This window comes from Anomaloglossus baeobatrachus, chromosome 9 (genome assembly GCF_048569485.1).
Source record: "Anomaloglossus baeobatrachus isolate aAnoBae1 chromosome 9, aAnoBae1.hap1, whole genome shotgun sequence".
In the NCBI taxonomy this organism is placed as follows: domain Eukaryota; kingdom Metazoa; phylum Chordata; class Amphibia; order Anura; family Aromobatidae; genus Anomaloglossus; species Anomaloglossus baeobatrachus.
In genome coordinates, this window is record NC_134361.1 from 37,283,871 (window position 1) to 37,303,261 (window position 19,391).

Sequence of the window (19,391 nt, forward strand, 5' to 3'; positions counted from 1 at the left end):
CTTAGCACCCTTGCTTTTTTGCTGCTGTTGTCCAGCCATCTAGGAGTATATAGCCAAGAATAGCGACCGTACAGTGCAGTGTATAGCATACCAGCATAAAGTACAAATGAACACTTCAGCACATGCAATACAAGCAGCCTAGAAAGCCTGTGCCTTAGCACCCTTGCTTTTTGCTGCTGTAGTCTAGCCATCTAGGCATAAAGTACAAATGGCATTAGTGGGGTCAGCACTTCAGGTGCTGCTTACCGCCCGCACAAAGGCGGGTGTGTGGTCGCCCGAATCCTGTGACTGGTTGCCCAGAGCTTGTCTCCCTTCTCCAGCCCAGACTGCGTGCAGGAATGGCTGCCGGCGTCTTGTGAAGAGGGGCGGGCCGTGGGCGTGCCCCAGACAAGAGCGGGAAACTGGCGTCCCACTGTGTCCAGTGAAGGGGGCTGGAGAATGCAAAGCAGACTCCAGCTCTCGGCGCTGACTTTCTGTACAGCGTCCCGCCCCTCCCCTGACTGGCAGGGCTGGGGGCGGGAACGAAGCGAAAACTAGGCCGCCAAGCCGGGGACTCGAGTAATAAGCGCGGCCGTCCTATGTGCACGGCCAGCGCGGAAGTCCCCGGCGCACCACAAGTCCCAGCCGCGCCACAGTGTAAAACACCCCGCAGCGGCCGGCGCGGCAGTTTCGAACACATAAATTCACTCAGCTAAGCTGCAGTGAATAATAGCACAAGCGCTCCGCGCTGTTGTCCCCGGCGCACTAACACTCCCAGCAATGCTGGTGTGTGTGTGCGCGATGTGTACGGGGACACAGAGTACCTTAATGTAGCAGGGTCCTGTCCCTGACGATACCCAGCTCCATATCCAGCAGGTTCTCCGGGTCTGTGGATGGAGCCCGGTCTCAGTGCCTGGAGACCGGTAAGATCCCACTTCACCCAGAGCCCCGAGGGGGGATGGGGAAGGAAAACAGCATGTGGGCTCCAGCCTCCGTACCCGCAATGGGTACCTCAACCTTAACAAACACCGCCGACAAAAGTGGGGTGAGAAGGGAGCATGCTGGGGGCCCTTGTATGGGCCCTCTTTTCTTCCATCCGACATAGTCAGCAGCTACTGCTGACTAAACAGTGGAGCTATGCGTGGATGTCTGACCTCCTTCGCACAAAGCATAAAACTGAAGCAGCCCGTGATCCCACGGGGGGTGTATATGCAGAAGGGGAGGGGCCTTACACTTTTTAGTGTAATACTTTGTGTGGCCTCCGGAGGCAGTAGCTATACACCCAATCGTCTGGGTCTCCCAATGGAGCGCCGAAGAAAAACCTACGCCTGAGAAGTGAAGGACAGAACCTGCGGGGCAGAGGTATGTGCAACCGCAATAATCTCAGCCAGAGAAGCTGAGATAGCTTGGAGTGCCCTCACGGCTGCGAAGGCTGGAGCAAAAGATGCGACTATGGCTTCATAGATGGATTTCATCATAAGCTTTATTTGCCTGTCAGGGCATTCGTGAGAGATGGACATCTGCCACTAATACTACGGATCTAGCCGCCAGCCTAGAGACTGGAGAATCCACCCTGTGACACTGAGCCCAACCCTTAACAACGTCAGGGGGGAAAAGGGTAACGCGTGTCCATAAGGCGCTTAGTAAGCGCTTGTCCGTAAAGTTCTGTGCTTCTGGACGGCCCCTCTGGAGTTAGAGTGATCGAAACACGCACTCCTGATGAAGTCGGGGAAGGTTCCCAGCGGGCCCGCTTAGCCTATCAGAGGCCGCGGTCCGTGACGGAGTTCTCACCGTGGGATCTGGGTGTTACCCCAGGAGCCCCTTGTTGTACCGACCCAGAGGGACCCGGGAGCGATGAACTCACAGCTCCCTGGCCCTGTGTTCTCGGTCTGGACTGCAAGGCTTCCAGTATCTTAGCAGACCCTCTGTCCATAGACTGAGTCCTGGAATGTGAAAGCTACTCAGAGATTTGCTGATTCCAACATGCAAACTCTGTCCCTGTCATCTGTGCAGTGGAAACCGGCGGTACCACCTGGCCGAGGGTCCCACCAGTGCCGGAGGCTCCGGCTGAGTGAGTGCCCTCGGGGCCAAGCATTGTACACAATGAGGGTATGTGGAACCTGCCTGTAATATGGTACAGGTTGCAAAATAAGCCAGTGCCTTGGCACCCTTACTCTTTAAGAGCAGACAACAGCATGTCGTCCGCAGAGTAATCAGTGAGGGTATACAGCCAAAAACAAATAATGCTGCCGGACAGTGAGATCATATACCATATAAATAAACATTATATATATATATATATATATATATATATATATATATATATATATATATATATATATATATATATATATATATACTGCGGCACCAAGGGGGGTCAGCACCTGAAAACTGGTGCCCCACAGTGCTCAGTGAGGGGGAAGGAGGATACCAACGTATGCTCCAGCCCTCCCTGCCGACGTCCAGTCGGCCGTCCCGTCGTTACCCCTGACTGGCAGGCCTGAGAACGGGAGTATATGGTACTAGGCCGCAAGAGCCGGGGACTAAATTTAAAAACGCGGCCGGCAAACATGGCGCGGTCGGCGCGGTAGTCCCAGTCTCACAAACCACTCAGCAACCGCTGCGGCATTTGTAACACAGATGCTGCATGCACCGTCCCTCAGGGGACACAGAGTACCTTATGATGCGGGGCTCTGTCCCTGATGATGTCCAGTCTCCTGTCCGTCAGAATCCCCCAGGGGCTGCGGATGGAGCCCGGTCCCAGGCATGGCGACCGGTTAGGATCCCCCTCTCCCAGAGCAGTGGGAAACCTTTGCAGATTCTGAGATCCTCCACCGGCAGAATTATAACAATGGCTGCCGGCATTCCGAGGGGAGGGAGAGCCGTGGGCGGCACCGCAAAAGTGCGGGAACCTGGTGGCCCATAGAGATCAGTGAGGGGGGCGGAGGACAGCGAAGTGTGCTCCAGCCCTCACTGTCGGCATCATACCGACCGTCCCGCCTTTCTCCCTGACTGGCAGGCTCAGGGGCGGGAGTTTAACACAGTAGGCCGCAAAAGCCGAGGACTAAGAAGGGAATTTTGATACTTACCGTAAATTCCTTTTCTTCTAGCTCTTATTGGGAGACCCAGACGATTGGGGTATAGCTACTGCCCTCTGGAGGCCACACAAAGCACTACATTAAAAGTGCAAGGCCCCTCCCCCTCTGGCTATACCCCCCCGTGGTATCACGGGTTCTCCAGTTTTAGTGCCAAAGCAAGAAGGAGGAAGCCAATAACTGGTTTAAACAAATTAACTCCGAATAACATCGGAGAACTGAAAAACCGTTCAACATGAACAACATGTGTACCCGCAAACAACAAAAAAACATCCCGAAGGACAACAGGGCGGGTGCTGGGTCTCCCAATAAGAGCTAGAAGAAAAGGAATTTACGGTAAGTAACAAAATTCCCTTCTTCTTCAGCGCTCTATTGGGAGACCCAGACGATTGGGACGTCCAAAAGCTGTCCCTGGGTGGGTAAAGAAATACCTCATGTTAGAGCTGCAAAACAGCCCTCCCCGATGGGGGTGTCACTGCCGCCTGCAGGACTCTTCTACCTAAGCTGGCATCCGCCGAAGCATAGGTATGCACCTGATAATGCTTGGTGAAAGTGTGCAGACTGGACCAGGTAGCTGCCTGGCACACCTGTTGAGCCGAAGCCTGGTGACGTAATGCCCAGGACGCACCCACGGCTCTGGTTGAGTGGGCTTTTAGCCCTGAAGGAACCGGAAGCCCCGCAGAACGGTAGGCTTCAAGAATTGGTTCTTTGATCCATCGAGCCAGGGTGGCTTTAGAAGCCTGCAACCCCTTGCGCGGACCAGCGACAAGGACAAAAAGTGCATCGGAACGGCGTATGGGCGCCGTGCGGGAAATGTAGATTCTGAGTGCTCTCACCAGATCTAGCAAACGTAAGTCCTTTTCATACCGGTGAACCGGATGAGGACAAAAAGAAGGCAAGGAAATATCCTGATTAAGATGAAAAGAGGATACGACCTTAGGAAGAAACTCCGGAATGGGGCGCAGCACAACCTTGTCCTGGTGGAACACCAGGAAGGGAGCCTTGGATGACAGAGCTGCCAGCTCAGACACTCGCTGAAGCGATGTGATGGCAACAAGAAACGCCACTTTCTGCGACAGCCGAGAAAAGGAAACTTCCTTCAGAGGCTCGAAGGGCGGCTTCTGGAGAGCAACTAGTACCCTGTTCAGATCCCATGGATCTAACGGTCGCTTGTACGGGGGCACAATATGACAGACCCCCTGCAGGAACGTGCGCACCTTAGGAAGACGTGCTAGACGCTTCTGAAAAAACACGGATAGTGCCGAAACTTGCCCTTTAAGGGAGCTGAGCGACAAGCCCTTTTCTAACCCCGATTGCAGGAAAGAAAGAAACTTGGGTAATGCAAATGGCCAGGGAGACACTCCCTGGGCCAAGCACCAGGATAAGAAAATCTTCCACGTTCTGTGGTAGATCTTAGCAGAATTCGACTTTCTAGCTTGTCTCATTGTGGCAATCACTCCTTGAGATAATCCTGCAGATGCTAGGATCCAGGACTCAATGGCCACACAGTCAGGTTCAGGGCCGCAGAATTCTGATGGAAAAACGGCCCTTGGGACAGTAAGTCTGGTCGGTCTGGCAGTGACCACGGTCGACCGATCGTGAGATGCCACAGATCCGGATACCACGACCTCCTCGGCCAGTTTGGAGCGACGAGTATGATGCGGCTGCACTCGGATCTGATCTTGCGTAGCACTCTGGGCAAGAGCGCCAGAGGCGGAAACACGTAAGGGAGCTGAAACTGCGACCAATCTTGAACCAAGGCGTCTGCCGCCAGAGCTCTTTGATCGCGCGACCTCGCCATGAATGCCGGGACCTTGTTGTTGTGCCGGGATGCCATTAGGTCGACGTCCGGCACTCCCCAGCGGCGACAGATTTCCTGAAACACGTCCGGGTGAAGGGACCATTCCCCTGCGTCCATGCCCTGGCGACTGAGGAAGTCTGCTTCCCAGTTTTCTACGCCTGGGATGTGAACCGCGGATATGGTGGATGCTCTGTCCTCCACCCACATTAGAATGCGCCGGACTTCTTGGAAGGCTTGCCGACTGCGCGTCCCTCCTTGGTGGTTGATGTATGCCACCGCTGTGGAGTTGTCCGATTGGATTCGGATCTGCTTTCCTTCCAGCCACTGCTGGAAGGCCAGTAGGGCAAGATACACTGCTCTGATTTCCAGAACATTGATCTGAAGGGTGGACTCCTGCGGAGTCCACGTCCCCTGAGCCCTGTGGTGGAGAAACACTGCTCCCCACCCCGACAGACTCGCATCTGTCGTAACTACTGCCCAGGATGGGGGCAGAAAGGATCTTCCCTGAGATAATGAGGTGGGAAGGAGCCACCATTGTAGAGAGTCCCTGGCCGTCTGGGAAAGCGAGACTTTCCTGTCCAGGGACGTTGACTTCCCGTCCCATTGGCGGAGAATGTCCCATTGAAGTGGGCGCAGATGAAACTGCGCAAAGGGAACTGCTTCCATGGCTGCCACCATCTTCCCTAGGAAATGCATGAGGCGCCGCAAGGGATGCAACTGGCCCTGCAGAAGAGATTGTACCCCTGTCTGCAGTGACCGCTGCTTGTGCAGCGGAAGCTTCACTATCGCTGCTAGAGTATGAAACTCCATGCCAAGATACGTTAGTGACTGAGTCGGTGATAGGATCGACTTTGGAAAGTTGATGATCCATCCGAAAGACTGTAGAGTCTCCAGCGTAGCATTCAGGCTGTGCTGACATGCCTCCTGAGAGGGAGCTTTGACCAATAAGTCGTCTAGGTAAGGGATCACCGAGTGTCCCTGAGAGTGCAAGACTGCTACCACCGCCGCCATGACCTTGGTGAAGACCCGTGGGGCTGTCGCCAGACCAAATGGAAGAGCTACGAACTGAAAATGGTCGTCTCCTATCACAAAACGTAGAAAACGTTGATGTTCTGTAGCAATTGGCACGTGGAGATAAGCATCTTTGATGTCTATTGAGGCAAGGAAGTCTCCTCTGGACATTGAGGCAATGACAGAGCGGAGGGTTTCCATCCGGAACCTCCTGGCGTGCACATGTTTGTTGAGCCGTTTTAGGTCCAGAACAGGACGGAACGAGCCGTCCTTTTTTGGAACCACAAAGAGATTGGAGTAAAACCCTTGCCCTTGTTCCTGAGGAGGGACTGGGATAACCACTCCTTCCGCTTTTAGGGAATCCACCGCCTGCAGCAGAGCATCTGCTCGGTCTGGATGTGGGGAGGTTCTGAAGAACCGAGCTGGAGGACGAGAATTGAACTCGATTCTGTACCCGCGAGACAAAATGTCCGTCACCCACCGGTCTTTGACCTGTGACATCCAAATGCCGGAAAAGCGGGAGAGCCTGCCCCCGACCGGCGATGCGGAGGGGGGGGGCTGGAAGTCATGAGGTAGCCGCTTTGGAAGCGGTACCTCCATTTGCTTTCTTGGGGCGTGTGTGAGTCCGCCACGAATCTGAGTTTCTTTGCGTCCTCTGAGTCCCTTTGGACGAGGTAAATGGTGTCTTGCCCGAACCTCGAAAGGACTGAAACCTCTGCTGCCACTTTTTCTGCTGAGGTTTGGATGTTCTGGGTTGTGGTAAAGAGGAGTCTTTACCCTTGGACTGCTTAATGATGTCAGCCAATGGCTCGCCAAACAGTCTATCTCTAGACAAAGGCAAACTGGTTAAACATTTTTTGGAACCAGCATCTGCTTTCCAGTCCTTTAACCACAAGGCTCTGCGCAAAACTACCGAATTGGCGGACGCCATTGAGGTGCGACTGGTAGATTCTAGGACCGCATTGATAGCGTAAGACGCAAACGCCGACATCTGCGTGGTAAGGTGCGCCACTTGCGGCACTGCTGGATGCATGATAGCATCCACTTTTGCTAAGCCAGCTGAAATAGCCTGGAGTGCCCATACGGCTGCGAATGCCGGAGCAAACGACGCGCCTATAGCTTCATAGACAGATTTTAACCAAAGGTCCATCTGTCTGTCATTGGCATCTTTAAGTGAAGCGCCATCCTCCACTGCAACTATGGATCTAGCTGCAAGTTTGGAAATCGGGGGGTCTACCTTTGGACACTGTGTCCAGCGCTTGACCACCTCAGGGGGGAAAGGGAAACGCGTATCTTTAGATCGTTTAGAGAAACGCCTTTCTGGGTGAGCGTCGTGCTTCTGGATTGATTCTCTGAAGTCAGAGTGATCTAACAAAGCACTCAATTTACGCTTGGGATAAAGGAAACGAAACTTTTCCTGCTCCGCAGCCGCCTCTTCTGCTGAAGGGGCTGGGGGAGAAATATCCAACAGCCTATTGATGGCTGAGATAAGGTCGTTTACCATGGCATCCCCATCCGGGGTATCCAGGTTGAGAGGGGTTCCAGGAGTGGATTCCTGATCACTCTCATCAGACACATCACAGGGAGACTGATTGCGCTGAGACCCTGAGCAGTGTGAAGACGTCGAGGGTCTTTCCCAGCGAGCTCGCTTAGGGTGGCTGGGGCCATCATCTGAGTCATAATCCTCGGCCTGAGAAGCCGGGGACCCCCCTGTGGGCTGGATACATTCCAAGTAAGGGGGACCTGAGGACAGAGGCCTCGCCGTGCCCAGAGACTGCGCCCCATGCATAGATTGCAAGGTCTCAAGGATTTTTGCCATAGATACAGACATATTATCTGCAAAAACTGCAAAGTCTGTCCCTGTCACCGGGGCAGAACTTACAAGCGTCTCAGCCTGGGTCGCTACCTCTCCTGACTCCGGCCGGCGAAGCAGCACCGGGTCGGAGCATTGCACACAATGGGGGTCATCGGAGCCTGCTGGTAGATTAGCCCCACATGCAGCACACGCAGTATACACAGCCCTTTTTGCCTTGGCCGCCTTGCGTTTTGAGGATGACATGTTGCTGCTTCCACAGAGCGATCTGGGATATGCAGCCAGAAGCGCACCTCACAGTGCAAGTAATACAATAACTATATATCTGTACCCAGTACACTGATACACAGTGAGGCACTAGAGGGACCAGCACAGAAAAATCGCTTACCGCCCGCTTAAAAAGCGGGTGTGTGGTCGCCAGATAGCCCCTAGTCCAGGTCTCCCAGAGCCTTGCGTCCTTCCTCCAGCCAGGCATGCATGTAATGGCTGCCGGCGTCTCGAGAGAGGAAGGGGGGCGGGCCCTGGGCGTTCCTGGCCAAGAGCGGGAAGCCTGCTTCCCTCTGTGCCTAGTGTGAGGGCTGGAGCATGTAAAACAGGCTCCAGCCCTCGTCGCTGCTAGCGAACAGCGTCTCTCCCCTACCCTGAATGACAGGGTGGGGGCGGGAACGAAACGGAGCTGCCGGCGTCCTAGGCCCAAAAAAGCCGGGGACTAAATTTATAACCGCCGCCGCCGTAAAAGCGCGGACGGCGGATCCCCGGCGCACCACAAGTCACAGCAGCGCCGCCCGGTCCAGCGGGGGTCGGCGCTGCGTTCCCAAACACAAACAATCCCCCAGTAATCTGTAGGGACACTAACTCCAACATTGCGGTCCCCGGCGCACTACAACACCCAGCCAGCCCGGAGTGTGTCTGTGCCTGCCGGGGACACAGAGTACCTGTATGATGCAGGGCCTGTCCCTGATCGTACTCCTGCTCCGAATCCATCAGGTTCTAATGGGTCTGTGGATGGAGCCCGGCATCAGAGCTGAGAGGCCGGCAGGATCCCACTTCCACAGAGCCCTACCAGGGGATGTGGAAGGAAAACAGCATGTCAGGCTCCAGCCCTGTACCAGCAATAGGTACCTCAACCTTACAACACCATCCAGGGGTGAGAAGGGAGCATGCTGGGGACACTATATGTGTCCTCTTTTCTTCCATCCGAAACAGTCAGCAGCTACTGCTGACTAAAATCTGTGGAGCTATGCATGGAATGTCTGACCTCCTTCGCACACAAAGCTAAAACTGGAGAACCCGTGATACCACGGGGGGGTATAGCCAGAGGGGGAGGGGCCTTGCACTTTTAATGTAGTGCTTTGTGTGGCCTCCAGAGGGCAGTAGCTATACCCCAATCGTCTGGGTCTCCCAATAGAGCGCTGAAGAAAGTATAAACCGCGGCCGACAAACAGGCACGGTCGGCGCGGTAGTCCCAGACAAAAAATCCACACCGCAGTCGCAGCTGCGTCTGAGGTCAAGGTGCTTCATGCGCCGTCCCAACGGGGACACAGAGTACCTGTAGATGCAGGGCCATGTCCCTGACGATACTCCGTCTCCTGTCCAGCAGATTCCCCCAGGGGCTGCGGAGGGAGCCCGGTCCCAGTGGCTGGATGACCGGTTAGGATCCCACTTCCCCAGAGCCCCTAAGGGATGGGGAAGGAAAACGGCATGTGGCTCCTGCCTGTGTACCCGCAATGGGTACCTCAACCTTAACAACACCGCCGACCTGAGTGGGGTGAGAAGGGAGCATGCCGGGGGCCCTGTTAGGGGCACTCTTTTCTTCCATCCGATATAATCAGCAGCTGCTGCTGACTAAAATGTGGAGCATTGCGTGCATGTGTGCCTCCTTCAACACAAAGCATAAAAACTGATGAGCCCGTGATGCACGGGAGGGTGTATAGCAGAGGGGAGGGGTTACACTTTTTAAAGTGTAATACTTTGTGTGGCCTCCGGAGGCAGAAGCTATACACCCAATTGTCTGGGTCTCCCAATGGAGCGACAAAGAAAGGAGACTTTTAGTTTAATAGGTAAAACTCTGGTGACAGGGTCCCTTTAAAGGGAACCTGTCACCAGATTTGGTGACTATAAGCTGCGGCCACCACCACCGGGCTCTTATATAAAGCATTCTAACATGTTGTATATAAGAGCCCAGGCCATGCTTTATAACGTAAAAATCACTTTTATAATACTCACCTAGAGGGCGGTCTGGTCCGATGGGTGTCGCTGCTCTCCAGTCCGGCCCCTCCTGTCTGTGGCGAACACCGTCCTCCTTCTACCCAGCCCAGTACAGATGACATGTCCTACATCATCCAGACAGATCGGCATTGTGGTCCTGCACAGGTGCACTTTCATCTGCCCTGCTCCGATCAAAGTATTGTAGTGCGCGGGCAGTTTTTAACTTTTCCTCGCGCCTGCGCTTTGCAGTACTTTGATCTGCCCTGAGGTGGACACATCAACGTGCGCCTGCGCATGACTGCAATTCCGGTCTGTGTGGCTGATGTAGGACACGTAGGGGACACGTAGGACACGTAGGGGACACGTAGGACACGTAGGGGACACGTAGGACACGTAGGGGACACGTAGGACACGTAGGGGACACGTAGGACACGTAGGGGACACGTAGGGGACACGTAGGACACGTAGGGCACACGTAGGGGACACGTAGGGCACACGTAGGGGACACGTAGGGGACACGTAGGACACGTAGGGGACACGTAGGGGACACGTAGGACACGTAGGGGACACGTAGGGGACACGTAGGGGACACGTAGGGGACACGTAGGGGACACGTAGGACACGTAGGGGACACGTAGGACACGTAGGGGACACGTAGGACACGTAGGGGACACGTAGGACACGTAGGACACGTAGGGGACACGTAGGACACGTAGGGGACACGTAGGACACGTAGGGGACACGTAGGGGACACGTAGGGGACACGTAGGGGACACGTAGGACACGTAGGGGACACGTAGGACACGTAGGGGACACGTAGGACACGTAGGGGACACGTAGGACACGTAGGGGACACGTAGGACACGTAGGGGACACGTAGGACACGTAGGGGACACGTAGGACACGTAGGGGACACGTAGGACACGTAGGACACACGTAGGACACGTAGGACACACGTAGGACACGTAGGACACACGTAGGACACGTAGGACACACGTAGGACACGTAGGACACACGTAGGACGTAGGGGACACGTAGGACGTAGGGGACACGTAGGACGTAGGGGACACGTAGGACGTAGGGGACACGTAGGACGTAGGGGACACGTAGGACGTAGGGGACACGTAGGACGTAGGGGACACGTAGGACGTAGGGGACACGTAGGACGTAGGGGACACGTAGGACGTAGGGGACACGTAGGACACGTAGAACGTAGAGGACACGTAGGACGTAGAGGACACACGTAGGACGTAGAGGACACACGTAGGACGTAGAGGACACACGTAGGACGTAGAGGACACACGTAGGACGTAGAGGACACACGTAGGACGTAGAGGACGAACGTAGGCCACGTCGAACGTAGGCCACGTCGAACGTAGGCCACGTCGAACGTAGGCCACGTCGAACGTAGGCCACGTCGAACGTAGGCCACGTCGAACGTAGGCCACGTCGAACGTAGGCCACGTCGAACGTAGGCCACGTCGAACGTAGGCCACGTCGAACGTAGGCCACGTCGAACGTAGGCCACGTCGAACGTAGGCCACGTCGAACGTACGCCACGTCGAACGTACGCCACGTCGAACGTACGCCACGTCGAACGTACGCCACGTCGAACGTAGGACATGTCATCCATATTGGGCTGGGTAGAAGGAGGACGGCAACTGCCAGAGAGGAGGCAACGGACCAGAGAGCAGCGACAGCAATCGGTCCGGTCCACCCCCTAGGTGAGTAGTATACAAGCTGTTTTTTTTAGAGAGCGGCCTGGGCTCTTATATACAGTATTATGGAACATTGTATATAAGAGCTCACTGGTGGTGGCCGCAGCTTATAGAGGCCAAATCTGGTGACAGGTTCCCTTTAACAAGTTCACGCTACAGAGAGCATCAACTTTCCTAATGGATAAAACATTCGATAATTTCTAATGCAAAATTATCCACATTAAGAGGACTTACACAGTGACTTTGGCGGTGACAAGTCGCACGGCTAAAATCACTACGCAGCTGCTACACTGCAGGTAAATTGTAGCAGTGGGGAAAACGATGCAGAAAATCACCCGTTCCGACATTTACAGAACTCATTTGTGCCCCATCCGCTTACTTTACGTTGCGATGTAGCAGCTGCACAGAGCGATCTTTTTTCTTTAAGATCAAAGCGACGGCGCAGCTCCAGCCTAAACATTTCTTACAGATAACCATCAATACTCACATCCTCCACCTCCAGGACCACCGCCTCTGCCGAATCCCCCACCGGCGTGTCCACCACGACCTTGAAACCCTCCTCTATTTCCACCAGGAGGGCCCCGGTTATCAGATCTCTGAAAGTCACCACGTGGAGCCTCTCCCCTTCCGGCTCCTCCACCACCACCAGGGTGTCCCCCGCCGCGGCCTCGGAATTTCTTTTCTGGGGGTTGCCCCGACCTCTTTCCTTCCTCGTTATACGTGCGGACCAGTTTCTCTGCCTCCTCCTTTTGCATCTCGATGAAGATAACCTCTTCTAAGAAGTCCCCGGGTTCGGGCAGACTAAAATTTGCTGTGGAGAGATTGGAAGCATCATTTCTGTCATTTAGACGCTGTACAGTGAAAAATCGGGAAAGTAACAAGGAGGTATTTTTTTGAGGTGGCCATATCAGCTTCTGACCAATAGATAATAGGAGCAATTTACCTTTCATCTCTAGCACAGCATGGTCGGGAACATCCTTTCCTTCCTCGTCTGTGCGCTTCACGATACGGTCCAGGAGATCCTCATCGGTGGGGCAGATTACAATACCCTTGCGGTGAAAACCTTCAAATGGTCGCATCTTGCGGCGCTGGGCGGTGGCGTAGACATTTGTCTGAGGAAGAAGTGAAGTGGCTATTACCGAGACCGCTAGATATATTTAGTGTAATCCCACCCGCCCGGTTACCCCTCTTACCTGATCGAGGATGTAGTTGCGTTTTCTCTTTGCGGCTATCTGGATAAGCTGGTTCAAACACTTTGTGGCCTGCTGGATGAGGACGTCCCAGCGCCCGGCATAATTACGCTGCCTCCGGAGACCCATGACCTGCAGGATTATGATCAAAATTAATTATGAAATCTCTAGATCTCTTAACCCTTTCACCCTAGGGCAATATTCAGTTTTTCATTTTCGTTTTTTCCTTCCTTTCTTCTAAGGCTACTTTCACACATCAGGTATTTTTTTTTTATATCAGGCACGATCCGGCAAAAAAGAAACGATGCGACGGATCCGGCAAAGAAAAACTGATCCGTAGCATCAGTTTTTTTCATGCGTTCCTTCCGCTTTTTGAATTGAGCATGCTCAGTTAAAAAAAACAAACAAATCCGTCGTTGGATTCCGTCATATGCCAGATGACGACGGATCCGGCGCCCATGGGCTTCCATTATACAACATGCCGGACGGTGCCAGAGCCGGCGTGGTCCAGTTTTTTGCCGGAGACAAAAAACGTTCCATGCTGCGTCCTTTCCGGCAGCCGGACGAAGAAATTTTGCCTGATACGGCGGACGCCTCATGCAACACAAGGTCATTCCGCACAATCCAGTCAATGGGGAATAAAAGGAATCAGGCACCGGATCCGATTTATCCGCATTTCGTCGGATTGAGCCTGACGGCAAAGAAGGGAATTTTGTTTACTTACCGTAAATTCCTTTTCTTCTAGCTCCAATTGGGAGACCCAGACAATTGGGTGTATAGCTACTGCCTCCGGAGGCCGCACAAAGTACTACACTTAAAAGTGTAAGGCCCCTCCCCTTCTGGCTATACACCCCCCCGTGGGAGCACGGTTCCCTCAGTTTTAGTGCAAAAGCAAGAAGGAGGAAAGCCAATAACTGTTTCAAAAACAAATTCAATCCGATAAACAATATCGGAGAACGTAACTTATCAACATGAACAACATGTGCACCCGAAAAACAAATACCCTAAGAAAAAACAGGGCGGGTGCTGGGTCTCCCAATTGGAGCTAGAAGAAAAGGAATTTACGGTAAGTAAACAAAATTCCCTTCTTTTTCGCTCCTAATTGGGAGACCCAGACAATTGGGACGTCCAAAAGCAGTCCCTGGGTGGGTAAAAGAATACCTCGTGATCGGGCTGTCAGGCAGCCCTTTCTTACAGGTGGGCCACCGCCGCCTGCAGGACTTGTCTACCTAGGCTGGCATCCGCCGAAGCGTAGGTATGCACCTGATAATGCTTGGTAAAAGTGTGCAGACTCGACCAGGTAGCCGCCTGGCACACCTGCTGAGCCGTAGCCTGATGCCGTAATGCCCAGGACGCACCCACGGCTCTGGTAGAATGGGCCTTCAGTCCAGAAGGAGTCGGAAGCCCAGCAGAATGGTAGGCGTGAAGAATTGGTTCCTTGATCCACCGCGCAAGGGTGGATTTGGAAGCTTGCGACCCTTTATGCTGACCAGCGACCAGGATAAAGAGTGCATCCGAACGGCGCAGAGGCGCCGTGCGGGAGATGTAGATCCTGAGTGCTCTCACCAGGTCCAACAGATGCAAACCCTTTTCAAATTGGTGAACTGGATGCGGACACAAAGATGGTAAAGTGATATCCTGATTGAGATGAAAGGAAGATACCACCTTGGGAAGAAACTCTGGAATTGGACGCAGTACTACCTTGTCTTGGTGAAACACCAGGAAGGGAGATTTGCAAGATAACGCCGCCAGCTCTGACACTCTCCGAAGAGACGTGACCGCCACCAGAAAAGCCACTTTCTGTGAAAGCCGAGAAAAGGAAATCTCCTTCATAGGCTCGAAAGGTGGCTTCTGGAGAGAAATCAGAACCTTGTTCAGGTCCCAGGGTTCCAATGGCCGCTTGTAAGGGGGAACGATATGACAAACCCCTTGCAGGAACGTGCGTACCTTAGGAAGTCGCGCCAGGCGCTTCTGAAAGAATACGGATAGCGCAGAGACTTGTCCTTTAAGGGAGCTAAGCGACAAACCTTTTTCCAACCCAGACTGCAGGAAGGAAAGAAAAATAGGCAATGCAAATGGCCAGGGAGAAACTCCCTGAGCAGAGCACCAAGATGAAGGGAATTTTGTTACTTACCGTAAATTCCTTTTCTTCTAGCTCTTATTGGGAGACCCAGACGATTGGGGTATAGCTACTGCCCTCTGGAGGCCACACAAAGCACTACACCAAAAGTGCAAGGCCCCTCCCCCTCTGGCTATACCCCCCCCGTGGTATCACGGGTTCTCCAGTTTTAGTGCCAAAGCAAGAAGGAGGAAGCCAATAACTGGTTTAAACAAATTAACTCCGAATAACATCGGAGAACTGAAAAACCGTTCAACATGAACAACATGTGTACCCGCAAACAACAAAAAAACATCCCGAAGGACAACAGGGCGGGTGCTGGGTCTCCCAATAAGAGCTAGAAGAAAAGGAATTTACGGTAAGTAACAAAATTCCCTTCTTCTTCAGCGCTCTATTGGGAGACCCAGACGATTGGGACGTCCAAAAGCTGTCCCTGGGTGGGTAAAGAAATACCTCATGTTAGAGCTGCAAAACAGCCCTCCCCTACGGGGGTGTCACTGCCGCCTGCAGGACTCTTCTACCTAAGCTGGCATCCGCCGAAGCATAGGTATGCACCTGATAATGCTTGGTGAAAGTGTGCAGACTGGACCAGGTAGCTGCCTGGCACACCTGTTGAGCCGAAGCCTGGTGACGTAATGCCCAGGACGCACCCACGGCTCTGGTTGAGTGGGCTTTTAGCCCTGAAGGAACCGGAAGCCCCGCAGAACGGTAGGCCTCTAGAATTGGTTCTTTGATCCATCGAGCCAGGGTGGCTTTAGAAGCCTGCAACCCCTTGCGCGGACCAGCGACAAGGACAAAAAGTGCATCGGCACGGCGCATGGGCGCCGTGCGGGAAATGTAGATTCTGAGTGCTCTCACCAGATCTAGCAAACGTAAGTCCTTTTCATACCGGTGAACCGGATGAGGACAAAAAGAAGGCAAGGATATATCCTGATTAAGATGAAAAGAGGATACGACCTTAGGGAGAAACTCCGGAATAGGGCGCAGCACTACCTTGTCCTGGTGGAACACCAGGAAGGGAGCCTTGGATGACAGAGCTGCCAGCTCAGACACTCGCCGAAGCGATGTGATCGCAACAAGAAACGCCACTTTCTGTGACAGCCGAGAAAAGGAAACTTCCTTCAGAGGCTCGAAGGGCGGCTTCTGGAGAGCAACTAGTACCCTGTTCAGATCCCATGGATCTAACGGCCGCTTGTACGGGGGCACAATATGACAGACCCCCTGCAGGAACGTGCGCACCTTAGAAAGACGTGCTAGACGCTTCTGAAAAAAACACGGATAGTGCCGAAACTTGCCCTTTAAGGGAGCTGAGCGACAAGCCCTTTTCTAACCCCGATTGCAGGAAGGAAAGAAACTTGGGCAATGCAAATGGCCAGGGAGACACTCCCTGAGCAGAGCACCAGGATAAGAAAATCTTCCACGTTCTGTGGTAGATCTTAGCCGAATTCGACTTTCTAGCTTGTCTCATTGTGGCAACGACTCCTTGAGATAATCCTGCAGATGCTAGGATCCAGGACTCAATGGCCACACAGTCAGGTTCAGGGCCGCAGAATTCTGATGGAAAAACGGCCCTTGGGACAGTAAGTCTGGTCGGTCTGGCAGTGACCACGGTCGACCGATCGTGAGATGCCACAGATCCGGATACCACGACCTCCTCGGCCAGTCTGGAGCGACGAGTATGATGCGGCTGCACTCGGATCTGATCTTGCGTAGCACTCTGGGCAAGAGCGCCAGAGGCGGAAACACGTATGGGAGCTGAAACTGCGACCAATCTTGAACCAAGGCGTCTGCCGCCAGAGCTCTTTGATCGCGCGACCTCGCCATGAATGCCGGGACCTTGTTGTTGTGCCGGGATGCCATTAGGTCGACGTCCGGCACTCCCCAGCGGCGACAGATTTCCTGAAACACGTCCGGGTGAAGGGACCATTCCCCTGCGTCCATGCCCTGGCGACTGAGGAAGTCTGCTTCCCAGTTTTCTACGCCTGGGATGTGAACCGCGGATATGGTGGATGCTCTGTCCTCCACCCACATTAGAATGCGCCGGACTTCTTGGAAGGCTTGCCGACTGCGCGTCCCTCCTTGGTGGTTGATGTATGCCACCGCTGTGGAGTTGTCCGATTGGATTCGGATCTGCTTTCCTTCCAGCCACTGTTGGAAGGCCAGTAGAGCAAGATACACTGCTCTGATCTCCAGAACATTGATCTGAAGGTTGGACTCCTGCGGAGTCCACGTCCCCTGAGCCCTGTGGTGGAGAAATACTGCTCCCCACCCTGACAGACTCGCATCTGTCGTGACTACTGCCCAGGATGGGGGCAGGAAGGATCTTCCCTGAGACAATGAGGTGGGAAGGAGCCACCATTGTAGGGAGTCCTTGGCCGTCTGGGAAAGCGAGACTTTCCTGTCCAGGGACGTTGACTTCCCGTCCCATTGGCGGAGAATGTCCCATTGAAGTGGGCGCAGATGAAACTGCGCAAAGGGAACTGCTTCCATGGCTGCCACCATCTTCCCTAGGAAATGCATGAGGCGCCGCAAGGGATGCAACTGGCCCTGCAGAAGAGATTGCACCCCTGTCTGTAGTGACCGCTGCTTGTTCAGCGGAAGCTTCACTATCGCTGCTAGAGTATGAAACTCCATGCCAAGATACGTTAGTGATTGAGTCGGTGATAGGATCGACTTTGGAAAGTTGATGATCCATCCGAAAGACTGTAGGGTCTCCAGCGTAGCATTCAGGCTGTGCTGACATGCCTCTTGAGAGGGAGCTTTGACCAATAAATCATCTAGGTAAGGGATCACCGAGTGTCCCTGAGAGTGCAAGACTGCTAACACCGCCGCCATGACCTTGGTGAAGACCCGTGGGGCTGTCGCCAGACCAAATGGCAGAGCTACGAACTGAAAATGGTCGTCTCCTATCACAAAACGTAGAAAACGTTGATGTTCTGTAGCAATTGGCACGTGGAGATAAGCATCTTTGATGTCTATTGAGGCAAGGAAGTCTCCTCTGGACATTGAGGCAATGACAGAACGCAGGGTTTCCATCCGGAACTTCCTGGCGTGCACATGTTTGTTGAGCCGTTTTAGGTCCAGAACAGGACGGAACGAGCCGTCCTTTTTTGGAACCACAAAGAGATTGGAGTAAAACCCTTGCCCTTGTTCCTGAGAAGGGACTGGGATCACCACTCCTTCCGCTCTTAGGGAGTCCACCGCCTGCAGCAGAGCATCTGCTCGGTCTGGATGTGGGGAGGTTCTGAAGAACCGAGCTGGAGGACGAGAATTGAACTCGATTCTGTACCTGCGAGACAAAATGTCCGTCACCCACCGGTCTTTGACCTGTGACATCCAAATGCCGGAAAAGCGGGAGAGCCTGCCCCCGACCGGCGATGCGGAGGGAGGGGGCTGGAAGTCATGAGGTAGCCGCTTTGGAAGTGGTACCTCCATTTGCTTTCTTGGGGCGCGTGTGAGCCCGCCACGAATCTGAGTTTCTTTGCGTCCTCTGAGTCCCTTTGGACGAGGTAAACGGTGTCTTGCCCGAACCTCGAAAGGACTGAAACCTCTGCTGCCACTTTTTCTGCTGAGGTTTGGTTGTTCTGGGTTGTGGTAAAGAGGAGTCTTTACCCTTGGACTGCTTAATGATATCAGCCAATGGCTCGCCAAACAGTCTATCTCTAGATAAAGGCAAACTGGTTAAACATTTTTTGGAACCAGCATCTGCTTTCCAGTCCTTTAACCACAAGGCTCTGCGCAAAACTACCGAATTGGCGGACGCCATTGAGGTGCGACTGGTAGATTCTAGGACCGCATTGATAGCGTAAGACGCAAACGCCGACATCTGCGTGGTAAGGTGCGCCACTTGCGGCACTGCTGGATGTATGATAGCATCCACTTTTGCTAAGCCAGCTGAAATAGCCTGGAGTGCCCATACGGCTGCGAATGCCGGAGCAAACGACGCGCCGATAGCTTCATAGACAGATTTTAACCAAAGGTCCATCTGTCTGTCATTGGCATCTTTAAGTGAAGCGCCATCCTCCACTGCAACTATGGACCTAGCTGCGAGTTTGGAAATCGGGGGGTCTACCTTTGGACACTGTGTCCAGCGCTTGACCACCTCAGGGGGGAAAGGGAAACGCGTATCTTTAGATCGTTTAGAGAAACGCCTTTCTGGGTGAGCGTCGTGCTTCTGGATTGATTCTCTGAAGTCAGCGTGATCCAACAAAGCACTCAATTTACGCTTGGGATAAAGGAAACGAAACTTCTCCTGCTCCGCAGCCGCCTCTTCTGCTGAAGGGGCTGGGGGAGAAATATCCAACAGCCTATTGATGGCTGAGATAAGGTCGTTTACCATGGCATCCCCATCAGGGGTATCCAGGTTGAGAGGGGTTCCAGGAATGGATTCCTGATCACTCTCATCAGACACATCACAGGGAGACTGATTGCGCTGAGACCCTGAGCAGTGTGATGAC

General features: G+C 53.6%; 1 protein-coding gene across 1 annotated transcript in view; it reads right to left on the reverse strand.

Moving 5' to 3' along the window:
- The window catches only part of HNRNPUL1 (heterogeneous nuclear ribonucleoprotein U like 1), a 126,952-nt gene that overhangs the window by 28,191 nt on the left and 79,370 nt on the right, over window positions 1–19,391 (reverse strand). The window contains exons 10-12 of the mRNA XM_075323550.1: window positions 12,819–12,947; window positions 12,569–12,737; window positions 12,113–12,436 (exon numbers count right to left, since the gene is read on the reverse strand). Of these exons, the coding sequence (XP_075179665.1) occupies window positions 12,113–12,436; window positions 12,569–12,737; window positions 12,819–12,947 (622 nt within the window). The remainder of the gene's footprint in view (window positions 1–12,112; window positions 12,437–12,568; window positions 12,738–12,818; window positions 12,948–19,391) is intronic.